At 42.7% G+C, this 21,753-nt stretch overlaps 1 protein-coding gene across 1 annotated transcript in view; it reads left to right on the forward strand.

The window, feature by feature from the left end:
- Positions 1–21,753, forward strand: part of LOC126108298 (uncharacterized) — a 535,066-nt gene that overhangs the window by 63,071 nt on the left and 450,242 nt on the right. The window contains exon 4 of the mRNA XM_049913520.1: positions 12,838–12,912. Within this exon, the coding sequence (XP_049769477.1) occupies positions 12,838–12,912 (75 nt within the window). The remainder of the gene's footprint in view (positions 1–12,837; positions 12,913–21,753) is intronic.

The following is a 21,753-nucleotide window of genomic DNA, read 5'->3' on the forward strand; positions in this document are numbered from 1 at the left end:
GTCGGCCCCGTACCTAGCTTGCATTTATCGTGAATCCCTCACCCAGTACAAAGTCTCAAACCACTGGAATAGAGCGCAGGAGGGTGAAAGAAGGGAACCGCAAAAGTAACGTCGATTTACTGCAGACACCTTTAACATATTTTCAGTTCGAGTATAATAAAGCTTCTTGAGACTGAGGAGCCCATATCGACGAATCAGCGTGATTTCTGAAAGCCTCACTCGTGCGAAATTCAGCTTGTCCGTTTCTCACATGATATACTGCGAACTATGGACGAGGGGCAAGCCGGTTCCATATTTCTAGATTGCCGGAAAACATTTGACGTGGTGATCCGTTGCAGGCTGTTAACGAAGGTACGAGCATATGGAAGTTCAGACATACGTGGGTGGCTTGAAGACATCTTCAATAATAAAACCCAGTACTTTGTCTTCGGAGGAGATGGTTCGCCAGAGACGAGGGTACCGTCAGGAGTGACCCAGGGAAGTGTGACAGTACCGCTGTTGTTCTCTGCATACATACACTGCTGGCCAATAAAATTGCTACACGAAGAAGAAATGCAGATGAAAAACAGGTGTTCGTTGGACAAATATATTATACTAGAACTAACACGTGATTACATTTTCTCGCAATTTGGGTGCATAGATCCTGAGAAATCAGTACCCAGAACAACCACTGTGGCAGTAATAACGCCCTTGATACGCCTGGGCATTGAGTCAAACAGAGCTCGGACGGCGTGTGCAGGTACAACTGCCCATGCAGCTTCAACACGATACCGCAGTTCATCAAGAGTAGTGACTGGCGTATTGTGACGAGCCAGTTGCTCGGCCACCATTGACCAGACGTTTTCACTTACTGAGAGATCAGGAGAATGTGCTGGCCACGGCAGCAGTCGAACATTTTCTGTATCCAAAAAGGCCCCTACAGGACCTGCAACATACAGTCGTGCATTATCCTGCTGAAATGTAGGGTTTCACAGGGATCGAATGAAGGGTAGAGCCACTGGTCGTAACACATCTGAAATGTAACGTCCACTGTTCAAAGTGCCTTCAATGCGAAATAGAGGTGACCGAGACGTGTAACCAATGGCACCCCATACCATCACGCCGGGTGATACGCCAGTATGGCGATGACGAACACACGCTTCCAATGTGCGTAAGATGCTTGTCATCTCGACTGCTAGTGATACGAGGCCGTTGGGATCCAGCACTGCGTTCCGTATTACCCTCCTGAACCCACCGATTCCATATTCTGCTAACAGTCATTGGATCACGACCAACGCGAGCAGCAATGTCGCGATACGATAAACCGTAATCGTGATAGGTTACAATCCGACTTTTATCAAAGTCGGAAACGTGATGGTACGCGTTTCTCCTCCTTACTCGAGGCATGAGGTATGAGAAATCGGTTGGAAACTTTCCTCACGTCAGCACGTTGTAGGTGTCGCCACCGGCGCCTACCTTGTGTGAATGCTCTGAAAAGCTAATCATTTGCATATCACAGCATCCTCTTCGTGTCGGTTAAATTTCCCGTATGTAGCACGTCATATTCGTGGTGTAGCAATTTTAATGGCCAGTAGTGGAAATGGTGGAAATGATTTAGCGGACAAGGTGGGCAGTAATTTGCGGTTGTTTGCTAATGATGCCATGGTCTACGGGAAGGTGCGAAGTTGAATGACTTTAGGAAGATACAACTTAGAGATAATTTCTAGTTTGTATGGCAGCTAGCTCTAAATGTGGAAAACTTAAGTTAATGTGGGTAAGTAGGAAGAAAAAAATCCCGTACTGCTCAGTTACAGTATTACTAGTGTCCTGCTTGACACAGTCAAGTTGTTTAAATGTCTGGGCCTAACGTTGCAAAGTGATGTGAAAGGGAGCAATCATGTGAGAAGTGTGCTAGGGAAGGTGGATGGTCGACTTCTGTTTGTTGGGTGACTTTTAGGAAGGAGTGGTTCACCTGTAAAGGAGACCGCGTATGGGACGCTTGTGCGACCTATTCTTGAGTACTTCTCGAGTGTTTGGGATCCGTACCAGGTCGGACTGGCGGAACCACATCGAAGTAATTCAGAGGAGGGCTGCTAGATTCGTTGCCGGTAGATCTGAACAAAACGTGTTACGGAGATGCTTCCAAAATTCAAATGTGAATCGCTGGAGGGAAAGCGGCGTTGTTTTCGGGAAACCCTATTAAGAAACTTTAGAGAGTCGGTATTTGAAGCTGACTGCCGAACTATTCAAATGGTTCAAATGACTCTAAGCACTATCGGATATAACTGCTGAGGTCATCAGTCCCCTAGAACTTAGAACTACTTCAACCTAAGTAACCTAAGGACATCACACACATCCATGCCCGAGGCAGGATTCGAACCAGCGACCGCAGCGTTCGCGCGGTTCCAGACTGTAGCTCGTGGAACCGCTGCGGAACCATTCTACTGCAGCCAACATACTTTGCGTGTAACGACCAGGAAGATAACACACGAGAAATTAGGGTTCATACGGAGCCGTACAGACGCATAGGCAGTCGTTTTTCCGTCGCTCTGTTTGAGAGTGGAACAGGAGGGAACATGACAAGTAGTGTTGCAGGTAGCTTCCGTCTCGCACCTTACGGGGGCTGCGGAGTATTTATGTAGATGTAGATTAGTAAGATGAAAATTCATGCAATACCAATAAATATTATTTAAATAAGTAAGAAAAATATTGATTTTTAAATTATCTGGAAAATATCCTACCTTTACTACTCAGTCAGAAGAGATCACAGTGTCAGGTGTTGTTTTCTGTGATGCTGTAACTACCACAGTCTTCATTTCTAATCTCTTGAACGAGGAGTCTGTCTGCTTCTCGTTATTTACATCCACTGTGCATCTTATGATTCCCTGACCATCTGATTTTGTAAAGAACTTTAGAACCATCATAGAGCGTGTAACAACATTATTACTCGATAAACTGTAGTCAGTTTCAAAGTCTTTGCGAAGGAAGCAAGACAGTATTGTTGTACTTGGAGAACAAGTGCGTGAAAATCTGTATCTGCTTTCCTGAAATTAGACTTCATGTTGCCGGCCGCTGTGACCGAGTGGTTCTAGGCGCTTCAGTCCGGAACCGCGCTGCTGCTACGGTCGTAGATTCGAATCCTGACTCGGGCATGGATGTGTGTGATAGTTAGGTTTGAGTAGTTCTAACTTCTAAGGGACTGATGACTTCATATTTTAAGTCCAATAGTGCTCAGAGCCATTTGAACAATTTCGTTAGACTTCATGTAAACACAGCTTATTTGAACATCTTCAAGAACGCATAACGCTTTCCGTTTTCGTACTCAAACCAGGTCTTATCATTTACACACGTGACTGATTTCCTTTGCTATTACTTTTCCAGCTACAGTTGTAAGTGTAACTTTCGAGTGTAACATGTGATTTGGATAGAGAAGGGTTTGGGCTGGAGGCTGTGCTGATGTGGGGTAATTTATAAAAATAAAGTCTTCTTTACTGCGGAATAGTTCGAAGCAAACATAGATTAGTTGCCACGCAATATAGTTCCAGAAGCAGCACTCAGACAAGAACAACCAAAATGCCTTCAGTACAACGAAACACAGTTCAACAAAGACAATTAAAGTCACTTACGTTAGCTCACAGAATTTGGTAGCAACAGTAATAATTAAAACATACAGCCAAAAACAATAAAAATAATAATGTACTAGTATCCATAGGACACTAAGAGGACTCAAAAGTCTAATTAGGATAACAATTTGTCCATTATATTTGGACTGTTGAGCTCAGTGGCCGTGGATAGTGATATTTCATTGTAAAAATACAGCAACCAGCCACTTTTTAATGCGTTTTATTTATGCCAATATGCATTTCGGGTTTGCACCCATCTTCAGCTGGCAAATTACATGGATCTTGAGTTACTACAGTAGTACAATCTCGACAGCAGTTTGGATGCTGCAGCAGGCCTGTGCAAAAGCAACGATTCCAATCATCTGCTGAAGATGGGTGCAAACCCGAAATGCATATTGGCATAAATAAAACGAATTAAAAAGTGGCTGGTTGCTGTATTTTTAAATGAAATATAATTAGGATAACTTACATTGTTACACATTGATCTGAATATACTTCCATACAGTCCTATGTACAAAAATCATATACACTATGTGATCAAAAGTGACCGGACACCTGGCTGAAAATGACTTACAAGTTCGTGGCGCCCTCCATAAGTAATGCTTGATGACAACTTCGACTCTCGTGGGCATACTTTCAATGAGGTGCTGGAAGGTTTCTGGAAGGAATGTCAGCCCATTCTTCACGGAGTGCTGCACTGAGGAGAGGTATCGATGTCGGTGGGTGAGGCCTGGCACGAAGTCGGCGTTCCAAAACATCTGGAAGGTGTTCTATAGGATTCAGGTCAGGACTCTGTGCAGGCCAGTTATTGTGGTGTAACCACTCCGCCAAAGGCAGTGCATTACGAACAGGTGCTCTCGATCGTGTTGAAAGATTCAGTCTCCATCCCCGAATTTCTCTTCAACAGTGGTAAGCGAGAAGGTGCTTAAAACATCGGTGTAGGCCTGTGCTGTGCTAGTGCCACGCAAAACAACAAGGGGTGCAAGCCCCCTCGATGAAAAACACGACCACACCATAACCTTTGCATCCGAATATTAATGTTGGCACTACACACGCTGGCAGATGATGTTCACCGGGCATTCGCCATACCCACACCCTGCCACCAGACCGCCACATTGTGTACGTGATGTGATTTGTCACTCCACACAACGTATTTCCACTGTTAAATCGTTCAATGTTTACGCTCCTTACGCCAAGTAAGGCGTCGTTTGGCATTTACCGGCGTGATGTTTGGCTAATGAGCAGCCACTCAATCACGAAATCCAAGTTTTCTCAGCTCGCGCCTGCCATAGTACTTGCAGTGGATCCTGATGCAGTTTGGAATTCCTGTGTGATGGTCTGGATAGATGTCTGCCTATTACACATTAGCACCCTCTTCAACTGTCGGCAGTCTCTGTCAGACAATGTCGACCTGTACCCTTTTGTGGTGTAAGTGTCCCTTCACGTTTCCACTTCACTATCACATCGCAAACAGTGGACCTATGGGTGTTTAGGAGTGTGGAAATTTCGCATACAGACGTACGACACAAGCGACGCCCAATCACCTGAGCACGTTCGAAGTCCGTGAGTTCCACAGAGCGCCCCATTCTGCTCTCTCACAACGTCTAATGACTACTGAGTTCGCTGATATGGAGCACCTGGCAGCAGGTGGCAGCACAATGCACATAATATGAAAAACGTATGTTTTTGGGGGTGTTCGTATACTTTTGATGACATAGTGCCAATGAATTACTCGCACATAGCAAAGTAACTAGGTTACATCTGTGTGCAAATCGGCCAAATCAATATCTCGTACAGTGCAAATAATGCAACATCACATACATTGCAATAAACGACATGTAATTGACACACTCAAAATGGCCGTAGCCTTTAGAGAACATATTCGTGTGGCCAGGTTACCGTCGCACAGACGATACCACATCGCCGTACAGCCACCAACTTCCAGTGTGTAATATTATTTGGGAACCAATACACTGAATGTACCAGTTGCTCTCTGGACTATACACTATGCTGGATTACACTCCTGGAAATTGAAATAAGAACACCGTGAATTCATTGTCCCAGGAAGGGGAAACTTTATTGACACATTCCTGGGGTCAGATACATCACATGATCACACTGACAGAACCACAGGCACATAGACACAGGCAACAGAGCATGCACAATGTCGGCACTAGTACAGTGTATATCCACCTTTCGCAGCAATGCAGGCTGCTATTCTCCCATGGAGACGATCGTAGAGATGCTGGATGTAGTCCTGTGGAACGGCTTGCCATGCCATTTCCACCTGGCGCCTGAGTTGGACCAGCGTTCGTGCTGGACGTGCAGACCGCGTGAGACGACGCTTCATCCAGTCCCAAACATGCTCAATGGGAGACAGATCCGGAGATCTTGCTGACCAGGGTAGTTGACTTACACCTTCTAGAGCACGTTGGGTGGCACGGGATACATGCGGACGTGCATTGTCCTGTTGGAACAGCAAGTTCCCTTGCTGGTCTAGGAATGGAGAACGATGGGTCCGATGACGGTTTGGACGTACCGTGCACTATTCAGTGTCCCCTCGACGATCACCAGTGGAGTACGGCCAGTGTAGGAGATCGCTCCCCACACCATGATGCCGGGTGTTGGCCCTGTATGCCTCGATCGTATGCAGTCCTGATTGTGGCGCTCACCTGCACGGCGCCAAACACGCATACGACCATCATTAGCACCAAGGCAGAAGCGACTCTCATCGCTGAAGACGACACGTCTCCATTCGTCCCTCCATTCACGCCTGTCGCGACACCACTGGAGGCGGGCTGCACGATGTTGGGGCGTGAGCGGAAGACGGCCTAACGGTGTGCGGGACCGTAGCCCAGCTTCATGGAGACGGTTGCGAATGGTCCTCGCCGATACCCCAGGAGCAACAGTGTCCCTAATTCGCTGGGAAGTGGCGGTTCGGTCCCCTACGGCACAGCGTAGGATCCTACGGTCTTGGCGTGCATCCGTGCGTCGCTGCGGTCCGGTCCCAGGTCGACGGGCACGTGCACCTTCCGCCGACCACTGGCGACAACATCGATGTACTGTGGAGACCTGACGCCCCACGTGTTGAGCAATTCGGCGGTACGTCCACCCGGCCTCCCGCATGCCCACTATACGCCCTCGCTCAAAGTCCGTCAACTGCACATACGGTTCACGTCCACGCTGTCGCGGCATGCTACCAGTGTTAAAGACTGCGATGGAGCTCCGTATGCCACGGCAAACTGGCTGACACTGACGGCGGCGGTGCACAAATGCTGCGAAGCTAGCGCCATTCGACGGCCAACACCGCGGTTCCTGGTGTGTCCGTTGTGCCGTGCGTGTGATCATTGCTTGTACAGCCCTCTCGGAGCAAGTATGGTGGGTCTGACACACCGGTGTCAATGTGTTCTTTTTTCCATTTCCAGGAGTGTATTTAATGTAGGTGGGTAGGTAGATAGGGAGATGTAGGTAATGCTCGTTTCGAAATGCAGAAGCCCCTTTCGCCATATGCTCTGGAATAGCCGTCCACTGCGCTGGGGAAACACACCACCTCTTCGCCAGACTGTCTGTGCGCACACGGCGGCCACACTTGTGTGATGTCCTGTAGACAGCTGCCTGGCGTACCAGCTGGCAGCAGGTTTTCTGTTTCTGGATCTGCACCAGCTGACTTCCTGTCATCCACCACTGCCCCACCAGGACTGCAGCAACACGCGGTGCAGTGACATGCCTGTTGACCTGCCATCTCATGGCGTAAGCACAAAAAGATGCCAGGAAGGACTGTCTCACAGCAGGGAAGGCAAAGCGCGCCATTCGACATCGTACAGTCTCCCCCCTCGAAATTCCTGCCCCCCTACAGTTCGGCTTTAGAAGCCGTTTAACAACTGAAAACGCTGTATTCTCTTTTCTCTCTGAGACAGTACATGGATTAAACAAGAGGTTTCGAACGCTGGGCGTATCTTTTGATTTGACTGAGGCGTTTGTGTTGATCACAAAATATTGCTCTAGAAGTTGGATCATTACGGAATTTGGGGAGTAGTTCACAATTGGTTCAACTCTTACTTCAACAGCAGAGAATAGTGTTGAGAATGGCTGTGCTGTAGGGCCTGAGTGGGGTAAGGTCATATGGGGAGGGCCGAGGGATCAGACTTGGGGCCGCTCCTGTTCCTTGTTTATATAAATGTTATGCCCTCCAGTATTACAGGTAACTCTAAAATATTTCTGCTTGCTGATGACACTAGCTTGGCAGTAGAGGATGTTGTGTGCAACATTGGCTCGGTTTAAAATAGTGCAGTTCGTGACACAAGTTCATGGTTCGCAGAAAATAAACTAACGCTAAATCACAGTAAGATTCAGTTTTTACTCTTTCTAACACACAATTCAACAAAAGCCGACGTTTTAATTTCACAGAATGGGGATATGATTAACAAAACTGAACAGTTCAAATTTCTGGCTGTTCAGATACATTCTAAACTGTCGCGGAAAGCCCACGTTCAGGATCTTTGTTCTGACACTCAATGCTTCCATTTTTACTATTCCAACGTTATCTGAAGTAAGTGATTGTCTAAAACGAAAATTAGTCTAATTTGCTTATTTTCATTCTGTTACGTCATATGGCATTATATTTTGGGTTAACTCTTCCCATTCTAAAAGAATATTTTTGGCTCAGAAATGGGTTGGTTGGGGCAATAAGTGGTGTTCGTTCGGAAAACTCTTGTCGACCCCTTTTCACTAGTCTGCGTATTTTGAATATACATATATTCTTTACTGTCGTTCGTTGTTAACAATATCAGCCCATTCACAAGCATAAGCAGCTTACGCTCAGTTAATACTCGGCATAAATCCAACCGGCATTTGGGTCGGACTTCCTTAACTCTCGAATAGAAAGGTGTGCAGTATACTGCTGCATCCATTTTTAAGAAGCTACCGCAAGAATTCAAAAATCTTAGCAAAAATCTTTGCCTTGTGGTTTCAAATTGGTGTTATCGTGTATATACATTTTATATTTGGCTTATGTTTCATTGTACTGTGATCTTTGTAATCTATAAACTTATCTTTTTAGATTTGTTGTGGATTCACTTAGGTTAACAGACTTGTAGCTTGTATAATTCCTCTCTTTTTAGAGAAAATGTTTTCATTTCTCCTGCTTTTGGCGCAACAGCTTGAAGTGAGATACACTATGCGATCAAAAGTATCCGGACACCTCCAGAAACATATGTTTTTCATATTAGGTGCATTGTGCTGTTATCTACTGCCAGGTACTCCATATCAGCAACCTCAGCAGTCATTAGACATCGTGAGAGAGCAGAATGGGGCGCTCCACAGGACTTCGGACTTGGTCAGGTGATTGGGTCTCCCTTGTGTCCCACGTCTGTACGCGAGATTTCCATACTCCTAAAGATCCCTAGATCCACTGTTTCCCATGTGATAGTGAAGTGGAAACGTGAAGGGACACGTACAGCACAAAATCGTACTGGTCGACGTCATCTGTTGACTGTCAGAGACCACCGACAGTTGAAGACGGTTGTAATGCGTAATAGGTAGACATCATTTCAGACCATCGCACGGAATTCCGAACTGCATCAGCATCCACTGCAAGTACTGTGACAGTTAGCCGCTGTGGCGTCCCCGCACTCCAACCGCGTGCTGATACTGTGGACGCCGTAGAGCTGCTGCTGCCACAGCTCTCGCAGTGCGCGATGACGTAGGTCCCCGATGGTGAACGGGAGACACAAATGCGAACTCGTACGATGGACGCTTCTTCTTATTTAAGCTTGAATGATTCATTGCCCGGATATGCAGTAGTTGTTAAATCTTATCTCATCCGCATCGTACACACCACCAATTGCGAGGAAACGTTGTAAATATCAGTCTTCTCGTACGTTGTTGGCTCGTTGCTATGGAGTTCTTGAACCTGTATGAAGCGATATCCACAGATACTATTTGATCACGTCTGAGTGAAACTACGCCGTAGTGTTAAAAAAAAATGTTCAAAAGTTCTCTTTTCAATTAATGAAGTAGGTATTTTGATATTCAGATTACATTGTCCCTGCTGAACTGTCGTTGGTTAACCATCATCGATTACATCGCTTAGTAATGTAGTCCACGCTTGATATTTCACTTGGAACGCACAGTTTATTGTTCCTTGTCCACTAAATACTTTATAACCTTCGCACCACACTCACACGCAGTTGGTTGGTAAAGTCACTTCTATTAAAATTAAGTTTCTTGACAATTACAACTTAACTCTTCAGCGTAATTGTATTATCTTCGAGAAGTCGTGTAATTGTGTCCTACTCGAGACTAATCGAGTGTAGTCCTTTGATATACTATCCATTCTTCCTTTAGTTCCAATATTCACTAGTTTCGTCAATAAAGTTCAATTAACCCGCTATGCACGGTTGAACGCGTCTATCAGTTCCTGTCTCTGCTTATGAAACCAGTTTCCGAAGTTCCTGAATCACGTCATGCAAGAAACACTTCTGAACGCAAAACAATCTCGTCGCCTTCCGTACTCTCAATAACTAAAACAAGAATTGTTCTTGCACGTCTTTACAGGACGAGAGCCAGCAAGCGACTTCTTCTGTGAAAGAGTATTGTAACCGCATTGAATTTCTTCGTTTGCGCTTAAAACTCTCTTCCACATAAAAGTTATATCTGACTAACATCGCCTTGGACTTAGCTTTTAAGATATTAATTGCAATTATCACTTGGATATTTGTCCATAGAAGTTGTGCTAGGGGCAATGTTCTTGGCCTGGATGTGATACGGTTTGTCACCAAATACGTAATATCTGGTATTTGTGTAATTATCTTTTATTTATTTATCGTTCATCTGTGGTCACGAAACTAACACTGATATAGAGTCTTATTGTATTATACAGTAATGATATCTATGACCAATATTTGTTGTATGTAATCTGACTGGGTTCATCTCCTTACCCTGTTATCTTTAAATAGGTAGAAGTATAATGATTAGATTGTTTTTAGACATGGATTGGTTTAATATCCACAACTTCATGGTTCTTATGCGCAATGTATGTTGGCAGCATTAGACTAGTTTGGCAGTCAACTTGAAATACCAGTTCCCTAAATTTTCTCAATAGTGTAGATGTCAATGTTATGCCATGATCGTTACTGTTCTGTATATCCAATACAGTTAATAATTATGATGTGTAACCTGATGCCTAGGTGGTTTTTAGCACTGTAATTGTACCACACTGAGTAGAAAATTAGTTTTTTTCTGCTACTGTGCGTTAATATAGAAATTATTTGTTGTATATCGATTACTATCATCCTATGAAGCATTTATGTTTTTCCTTACATCTCTCCTCTTCGTGATCTTTATTTATTCACCTGCTGACTGTCATCTGTTGTTCAAGAATAGCACTTACAATATGAGGTATAGGTAATTTTAGCGCTGTCACGAAAAAATTACATTTTGAAGTTTGTCATTACGTTACACAGAACTATATAACTGATCGTCTTGAAATGATATACGCAATTGCAAAGCACTGTTTGTTTTAATTTAATACGTTAGATACAGTCTCTTTTGAAAAATATCAGTTAAGTAAAAAAAAGGGGTGTAGTAAGTGAAGTACCATCGGAAATTAGTTGTTGCTCTTTAGACTAACATTACTGCTTTTATTACATAATTTCTTTTGCGTTCTGAACCAGGTGTACACATTTGTTGTTGTAATAATTTCTGGTTTCACTTATATGTGGTTCCGCTTTTATCTTGCGACAGATTTTAGTGTAAATTCCAGTATTAATATTCCTCTCTTTTTCTTTACACTCAGTCAACGATGTCGGTAAAGATGTTCTGTTCCTTCACATTACCACTGCAGCAAAAGTTTGTTATTGTGTTACCTATGCAGTACAAATGTACTTTCTCTGATATAACTTGACTCCTGACGCATTCTTCCTGTAATTGTTCGTCTTGTTTTTCCTGTGACGTCTGTCTGTTTGACATGAGATATGACTGTCAGTATTGTAAGACAAATTATGTCAGGTGTTTGTACAATATCACTGGATAATTTTGATATTGTTCAGCTTCAATGGAGTATGGGATACCTTTAAGTAATCTTTATTACGCAGTAAGTACAAAAATGAATTTTGCAACCGTATATTTGTTGAGTTTTGTAATTTGTGTAGGAACTGTACATTGCTAAATCATTAATGTTGATGTTGATAGGCATTCTGGAGGGTGGTTATTACCAAAACCGGTAGACAGCTGGTATTTAAAATGCATTTTATAAAACACTTTATGGTTGTTGAACCTCACCTTATGGAAACATTATGAAACATAAAGTAATTGGCACCCCAGTACAGATCTATAAATATAATTCAAACACAATGAAGCCCACACCAACTGACTTTGTCTTGTCCATTGGTCCCAGCTGTGGCCATGATGTGCCTGCTGGTCTGCCCTCGCATGGCACCAGTGGAACCAGCTACCGACCATGACTTGCTGGCCACAGGAAAGACAGAACTTGCCACTCAACACTGCACACTACTTTCGTAAATCTGCAATTCCAGACCACGAAATATGTAAAATACATTACTTAAATGAAATTCCATAAAGTGAACAACCACAACAGAATTAGATGCACATATTATTAATGTTAGTCCAGTGATAATAACACAGGAAATCAAGCAATCTTGCGATCCTTGCAGAACTAGCACTCCTGAAAGAAAGGATATAGCGAAGACATGGCTTAGCCATAGCCTGGGGGATGTATGCACAATGAGGTTTTCACTGTGCAGTGGACTGGACGCCGATATGGAACTTCCTGGCAGATTAAAACTGTATGCCGGATCGAGACTCGAACTCGGGACCTTTGTCTTTCGCTGGCAAGTGCTCTACCAACTGACGAAATCAGTAAAAATTTTCCATATTTTTCCAGAAATATAACGGGAGTCACAAATGTGATACATTGTTAATGAAACACACACTGACAATAAATTAAAAGAAAATAATTTCCTGTTTTTATGATGATGAAGCTGTAAGAATCACATCGGTTTCGCACACACTGGAAGTAAAAAATTACATCAGAAGTTTCAAAATACAAAAAAGTGTTTGAGACATTACAAAAGCTAGGCTGCTGAAAACAAATATTCGTTTCATATTCAAATGTCTGTGTACCTAGTGGCTCTGAGTACCAAAAATTTTTGGATATTTTTTAAATAAGAAAATATCTTCTATGATAAATTTCAGGGGATTTTTTTTTTAATTTCAGGGGAAACGCTGCAAGATGATCATGCGGCAAGAATGGCAGCAAATATTGGAGAATTAATAATGGCACATGACCATGGTAAGTTAAACATCTCACCATCATCCACAGCTAAGCATGGCACATTGCATGGATCTTTAGCCCAGTAGCTTTTGCATTTTATGTCAATGGCTGTATACAGGTCACGTGTTGTAAGGATAAGAAGCGACAGTACAAAAATTTCTTTTTAATTTCAAAAGCGGCCTATTTTTAGATTCAATAGCGTTCCAAACTGGAAGGAAATGTTAGTGTTTCACCTGATAAGAAGTGCAATGCAATAGAAACACAAAAGACACATAAATAGGACTGTGAAACAATAGATAGACGTAAAGCAGTCCCATATGCTAAAAAAGGTAAGAACAAACACAATGGTGGCAATGACATTAGATGGCTACTGCTGTTGGTGTTTAGCACTATACAAAACTACTAGTTACATCAAGTACCACACACACTTGTCCATTAGTTCGTGACATGTTGTGCCTCCTGTCATTGAGAAGCTATAAAGAAAATTATACTAAAGTTTTCCTCTGTAACATCAAAGTCACCTAGTTAAATAGTGTCTTTCATCATCTAGTTTTTGGTCCTTTGTATCTTAGTCGCATCACAATCTTACATAAAAGAAGAGAAATACAGTTGGATCACTAAAATTCGCAGAGCAGGAGATGGGCAGCTCAGTTCTTAGCTTATGTGACTGCAACTCCCAGTACTGTGAACAGTAAAATAAAAATAGGTAACACCATATGCATGTATGGTAAACACAGATTCTTCCATCAGGGAGGAAAGAGGAACTGATTGGGGTAGAGGATGGACAGGAGAACCGTCAATCTGAATCTGCCTGAAGAGGGACACATTGTATGAAAACGAACAGTACGAAAGACTAAATAAAATGCTTCAGATAGGTAGGATCTTAAATACAAACCTTCAGTGACCAATGTAGAACCTTCATTTCAAGTACCATGGATGGTATATTAGAATACAGACTTTTCCGGTGTATATAGTTGATGAAAAGCTGTCGTCTTTCCAGCTGAATGGTACTGTTCTCCAGAAATTGTTTCCCACTGTAAGGGTGCAATATATTACTGTTGGATCTCATTACTGACATGTGACAAAACGTGTGGAGATAATAGTCTATCATTCTGTTAATTAGACTGACATCCCTGAAATAGCATACATTCATAATTGTTACTATTGTTGCATTTATTATTAAAGTAATTGTCACATAATGCTATGTACTATATGTTTGTGAATATTGCAATAGTTATTACTATTGTTATTAGTGTTATTATTGAGAATCACTCATTTACTAATCATAATGAAGTATTAACTTACGAAGAATATCTCACAAGACATATGAGAGGACCTGAAGATCCTACCTAATCTTACCAAGAGAAAAAAATGAGTACCTAAAGAAACCTCAAGGAATGCACTCCAAACAAAATTAGTACTTTTTTAACTCAGTAGGATGAAAACCAAAAGCTTCCACATAATGTGAAATAAAGACCTTTCCGGTCTGCAATGAGTTTGAGCATATGCTTTTTGTAGATATCCATATTGAGTACTTACTAATTCACAAACATCTACACACAGTACTGAGTTTGAAGAACTTCAGTTGTACAATAAGCATATACACTCCTGGAAATTGAAATAAGAACACCGTGAATTCATTGTCCCAGGAAGGGGAAACTTTATTGACACATTCCTGGGGTCAGATACATCACATGATCACACTGACAGAACCACAGGCACATAGACACAGGCAACAGAGCATGCACAATGTCTGCACTAGTACAGTGTATATCCACCTTGCGCAGCAATGCACGCTGCTATTCTCCCATGGAGACGATCGTAGAGATGCTGGATGTAGTCCTGTGGAACGGCTTGCCATGCCATTTCCACCTGGCGCCTCAGTTGGACCAGCGTTCGCGCTGGACGTGCAGACCACGTGAGACGACGCTTCATCCAGTCCCAAACATGCTCAATGGGGGACAGATCCGGAGATCTTGCTGGCCAGGGTAGTTGACTTACACCTGCTAGAGCACGTTGGGTGGCACGGGATACGTGCGGACGCGCATTGTCCTGTTGGAACAGCAAGTTCCCTTGCCGGTCTAGGAATGGTAGAACGATGGGTTCGATGATGGTTTGGATGTACCGTGCACTATTCAGTGTCCCCTCGACGATCACCAGTGGTGTACGGCCAGTGTAGGAGATCGCTCCCCACACCATGATGCCGGGTGTTGGCCCTGTGTGCCTCGGTCGTATGCAGTCCTGATTGTGGCGCTCACCTGCACGGCGCCAAACACGCATACGACCATCATTGGCACCAAGGCAGAAGCGACTCTCATCGCTGAAGACGACACGTATCCATTCGTCCCTCCATTCACGCCTGTCGCGACACCACTGGAGGCTGGCTGCACGATGTTGGGGCGTGAGCGGAAGACGGCCTAACGGTGTGCGGGACCGTAGCCCAGCTTCATGGAGACGGTTGCGAATGGTCCTCGCCGATACCCCAGGAGCAACAGTGTCCCTAATTTGCTGGGAAGTGGCGGTGCGGTCCCCTACGGCACTGCGTAGGATCCTACGGTCTTGGCGTGCATGCGTGCGTCGCTGCGGTCCGGTCCCAGGTCGACGGGCACGTGCACCTTCCGCCGACCACTGGCGACAACATCGATGTACTGTGGAGACCTGACGCCCCACGTGTTGAGCAATTCGGCGGTACGTCCACCCGGCCTCCCGCATGCCCACTATACGCCCTCGCTCAAAGTCCGTCAACTGCACATACGGTTCACGTCCACACTGTCGCGGCATGCTACCAGTGTTAAAGACTGCGATGGAGCTCCGTATGCCACGGCAAACTGGCTGACACTGACGGCGGCGGTGCACAAATGCTGCGCAGCTAGCGCCATTCGACGGCCAACACCGCGGTTCCTGGTGTGTCCGCTGTGCCGTGCGTGTGATCATTGCTTGTACAGCCCTCTCGCAGTGTCCGGAGCAAGTATGGTGGGTCTGACACACCGGTGTCAATGTGTTCTTTTTTCCATTTCCAGGAGTGTAATATCATAGCTGGGTAATATTTTACTCTATGACATTAGTCCATTACTACAGGGACTGTATCTTTGTATACCGTACCTACTCAGATATGCTGTGTTTACTGGCCTTCTTGATGTCACCTACTCCATCTGTTTCACCGGATCACTTTATTTACACGCTGTACATCGAAGAAGAGTCACTTGTTTTGTTATTTTCAAAATTAAGTAGAAAGATAACCTTGCTAATGCATGAGTAAAATGAAATGTGATCATGATGCTTGAAATACATGTGAAAAATTCACAGTTCCAAATGCTATTTATGACTGATATTTATCTTTTCATCTTCGAGATGCTATGGAGAGACAACCATTCATGTCCTAATTTGGTCAGCAATTGTTACTAGTAAAATCTAATCTTTGCTCTACGCTTACCATGTGAAATGTAAATTTCTCTTATTAGCACATTGTATAGTAATGTTTCTCTGCTTGACTGTCCATTCTACAGGAGACAGGGACAGAGCCATTCAGAAATGAGTCTAAAGATTGGTGGCTACTTGCAAGTGGGAAGGAACTTTCGATCGTGTTTAGAGTGACACAGACGCTGCACTATCGTACTTATCCTCCGACACCGTGCAGGTGACTTTCGGGTACAATGTCCCATCTGTACTGGAACATACGTAACGGCTGTACGAGTATAGGCTGCAGAGGCGTGCTTAACGCCATACGGAAGTTCGGGTCTCGCTGCGAGTCGTGCACGGATGGCCGAATCGCAAGGCGACTGCTAGTGATTAGCGAGAAACCTGGGTTTGAGTCCCGGTCCGGCGCAAATTTTCATGTCATCATTCCGTTCTACTACAGCTGATGGTTGTTTATACATTTAATACATTATTTTGAAGACAATGACGATTTTAACGAACAGTTACAGAGACTAATAAATGACAGCAAAGGACTTCAATTGAAAAGTGTGCTAAAAGTGAAAGAATTAATTCTAATTTTGGATATGGGAATTGAAGTGAAGATCAGTCAGTACGGAATTTGCGAATAAGAAGAACGAGGCTGTCCTCAAGGTGTTATTCCAAAAGAAAACGATTAAAAAAGTGGCTTTCTGAGGTAGTGAGGTATGCTAAAAGAAAATTGATGACATTTTGTTAAACAGTCATTCAGTGTTTGTAAAGTGAAAAGGAAATTTATGTACAAAATTGCGAAACAATGAACTTTTTAGGCCAGCAACCAAACATGTCGACAGCAGAATGATTTTCTCACTCTGCAGAGGAGCGTGCACTGCTTTGCGACTTCTCAGTAGATTAAATTGTACGACGGACTGGGACGTAGAACCCAGATCCTTTTCTGATATCAACTAAATAAAGTGGACACGACTGACGATGCGTACTCACAGCTCAAGGCAAGGATCCGGGTTTCACCCCCAGTGTGGCAGAAGTACATGATCTGCTAGCATATTTCATGAATGTGGAATAAGGGAGAAATAATTTAGTAAATGTATCTGTGACAATACCAAAACCTGTACAGGTAAAGAAAGCAGCAGTAAATAACACCTCATATAGAACACAGTAACTACTAAAGAGAAGAATTAAGGCACAAGCAAATGAAGGTTTATGACATGAATAAGAATTGTAGAAAGAGATATTGAAAACAATGACATTAAGAAGTAATGATATATGTGATATATGAATCCATTCATGGTTTGAAGAATGGAAACATGTCTGGGGAATGGTATTTCAATAGAAATAAAGAAACCTGAAAGAAAAACTGAATTAACAAAGCAAGTTTATTTACAGAATGTCCGCACAGCAACAGAATTCTAAAAAAAAAAATATTTCCAAAACCGTAACTGTTCTTTTACACAGTTAACGGAGGTAGAAAACACCTAAGAAACCAAGTACTCAGTAGCCTCTTCCTCATAATGTAGTAAATGTTCACAAAAATAGTAGCAAACAACACTGAAAACCCTCGAATATCAATCCGTCACGCCATGTTACCAGCAATAGTAAGCTTAGCTTTGTTTGTCAGCTTAAACATGTACCACCTCTTCAGTTAACCATTTAACTATTCATGCAACCTGCTTTCACACTTCACTAATTACTCATTTAACTATTCATGCAAAGTCTTTACAATAAGGATATGCAATGTCTGCTGTGAATAATCAGTCAGTATGTCTAGTGAACAGGTTTATTCCTTAGCAGCAAATTTCTAACAATATTTAGGAGTCCACATTATTTGAAAATTAACATGTGGTGAAGGAGGAGGAAGACTTAAGCAGCAGAGTATCATACATCGGTGGCCGGTGTGGCCGTGGCGTTCTAGGCGCTTCAGTCTGGAACCGCGTGACCGCTACGGTCGCAGGTTCGAATCCTGCCTCTGGCATGGATGTGTGTGATGTCCTTAGGTTAGTTAGGTTTAAGTAGTTCTAGGGGACTGATGAGCTCAGATGTTAGATCCCATAGTGCTCAGAGCCATTTTTGACACACATCACAAATATTCCTAAGGCTATCGTTTGTGGTTCATGGAAGCAGTGTTATCGTGTTTTGTGCAGCATCTCCTTATTTGTACAGGTGTCTTGATACATTACGAATCTATTACAGTGTAACCTTATACAAAACAGGCTACTCACTGTGCATAGAGTACATAGATCTACATAGTTACAGTACCAAAGAAGTTAAGTTGGATTGTCTAAGAGGAAAGGAGTTTTCTTATTTTTTTATGTAGCTGCTTTCCTCTTCCGCAAAATTACTGGTGTGAGTAGACTGGAAATACTCGTAGTTATAGTCCGTTGTTGACATAGTTTATTTATGTTCCTGCAGTTGCTGGTCCTGGTAGTTCATGAATGAATTGACTCACCCAGCAACTCTGATGGTTGCGCATTATAATGCAACACACAGTTCAGAATGTGAAGATCAATGTAGTGTGGGTAGGGGGGGCGGGGGTGGGGGGAAGCAGGTAGTAAAAGAAAAACGTCAGCGAGTCATTGACTAGATTGAAACAGAGAGGAAAAAGAGAGGAAATCTCTGTCACTATCAAAATAATTTTTTTACTTTCTTCAAATATGGGTTCACAGTTTCTACAATTTTTAATGATGTTATCTTACATTCAACTGTTGGAATTTTGTTTTCATGCTAGCAGTTACCACATTAAGCTATCCTGAAGAAACGATTTTCGCATATAGGTTTATGTTAGACAGGGGTGTTCGTATTATGTCGTTATCTCTACATGTCATAAGCCTACATGTCAAAATATTCTATTTGGAAATGGCTTAATGCCGAACGATTGCAATTGTTGTTGTTGTTGTTGTTGTTGTTGACTTCAGTTCAGAGACTGGTTTGATGCAGCTTTCCATGCTACTTTTTTGTGTGCAAACTTCTTCATTTCCGAGTACCTACTGCAACCTACGTCCTTCTGAATCTGCTTACTGTATTCATCTCTTGCTCTCCCTCTACGATTTTTAACCTCCACACTTCCCTCCAGTACTAAATTGGTCATCCCTTGATGCCTCAGAACGTGTCCTACCAACCGATCCCTTCTTATAGTCAAGTTGTGCCACAAATTCCTCTTATCCCCAATTCTGCTCAATACCTCTTCATTAGTCACATGATTACCCATCTAATCTTCAGCATTCTTCTATAGCACCACATTTCGGAAGCTTCTGATATTTGTGGTCCATGTTTCACTTCGAAACAGGCTACACTCCATACAAATACTTTCATAAAGGATTCCCAACACTTAAATCTGTACTCGATGTTGACAAATTTCTCTTCGTCAGAAACACTTTCCTTGCCGTAGTCTGCCTGTAGTTTATATCATCTCTACTTCGACCATCATCAGTTATTTTACTCCCCAAAATAGCAAAACTTATCTACTACTTGAAGTGTCTCATTTCCTAATCTAATTCCCTCACGATCACCAGATTTAATTCGACTATATTCCAATATCCTCGTTTTCCCCTTGTTGATGTTCATCTTGTATTCCCCATACAAGACACAGTCCATTCCGTTCACCTGTTGCTCCAAGTCCTTTGTTGTCTCTGACAGAATTACAATGTCATCGGCAAAACTCAAAGTTCTTATTTCTTCTCCATGGGTTTTATACCTTCTTCAAATTTTTCTTTTGTTTTCTTTACTGCTTGCTCAATATACAGATTGAATAGCATCGGGGAGAGGCTACAACCCTGTCTCACCATCTTCTCAACCACTGCTTCCCTTCCATGCCCCTCTACTGTTATGAATGCCATCTGGTTTCTGTACAAAATGTAAATAGCTTTTTGCTCTCTGTATTTGGATCCTGCCACCTTCAGGATTTGGAAGAATGTATACCAGTCAACACTGTCAAAATTTTTCTCTGTTAGAAACGTAGGTTTGCCTTTCGTTAATCTATCTTCTAAGATAAGTCGTAGGGACAATACTGCCACCCTTGGTCCAACATTTATACGGAATCCAAGTTGATCATTCCTGAGGTTGGCTTCTACCAGTTTTTCCAATTGTCTATACAGAATTCGTGTTAGTATTACACAGCCGTGGCTCATTAAACTGATATTTCGGTAATTTTCACATCTATGAACATCTGCTTTCTTGGGGATCGGAATTATTATATTCTTCTTGAAGATTGAGGGTATTTTACTTGTCTGTAATGGATTGTTGTCTACTTCTGGTGCCTTGTTTTGACTTAGGGCTTTCAGTGCTCTGTAAAATTCTTCATGCAGTATCACCTCTCTCTTTTCATGTTGATCTACGTCCTCTTCAATCTCCATAATATTGCCCTAAGGTAGAGTTCAGTTCTGTATACTCGTTCCACCTTTCTGCATTTCCTTCTTTGCTTAGGACTAGTTGTCAATCTGAGTTCTTGATATTCATACAGGTGGTTATCCTTTCTCCAAAGGTCTTTTTAATTTTAGATGTAGGCAGTATCTATTTACCCCTGGAGATATACGCCTCTACATCCTTGCATTTGTCCTCTAGCCGTACCTGCTTAGCCATTTCGCACTTTCTGCTGATCTCATTTTTGGAACGTTTATATTTATTTTCGCCTGCTTCATTTACTGCAGTTTTGTATTTTCTCCTTTCATCAATTAAATTCAGTATCTCTTCGGTTATCTGAGGATTTATTCTAGCCTTTGCCTCTTCACCTACTTGATCCTCTGCTACCTTCACTATATCATCTCTCAGAACTACCTACTCTTTTTCTACTAAATTTATTTCCCCTGTTCTTGTCAATCTTTCCGTAATTCTCTCTCTGAAATTCTCTACAAGCTCCGGTACTTTCAGTTTATCCAGGTTCCATCTACTTATATATTACCTTTTTGCAGTTTTTTCAGTTTTAATCTGTAGTTCATAACCAATAAATTGTGGTCAGACTCCACATCTGCCCCTGGAAATGTCTTACAATTTAAAACCTGGTTCCTAAATCTCTGTCTAACCGTTATATAACTCATCTGAAACTTTCCAGTGTCTCCAGGCCTCTTCCACGTGTACAGCCTTCTTTCATGATTCTTCAAACAAGTGTTAGCTACGATTAGGTTATGTTTTTTGTAAAAAATTCTACCAGGCGGCTTCCTCTTTCATTCCTTACCGACCAGTCCATACTCACCTACTACTTTTCCTTCTCTTTTTTCTACTATAAAATTTTCGTCTCCCTTAACTATATGAATAATTTCTTTTATCACATATATATTTCTTGAATCCCTTCATCTGCGGAGCTACTTGGCACCTAAACTTTTACTGCTGTGGTAGGCGTGGGCTTCAGGTCTGTCTTGGCTACAATTATACGTCACTGTGCTGTTCATAGTAGCTTATCCTGTTCCTACTATTTTTATTCAGTACTAAACCTACTCTTGCACCAGACCTATTTGA

The sequence above is a fragment of the Schistocerca cancellata genome, chromosome 11 (assembly GCF_023864275.1).
Source record: "Schistocerca cancellata isolate TAMUIC-IGC-003103 chromosome 11, iqSchCanc2.1, whole genome shotgun sequence".
Lineage (NCBI taxonomy): Eukaryota > Metazoa > Arthropoda > Insecta > Orthoptera > Acrididae > Schistocerca > Schistocerca cancellata.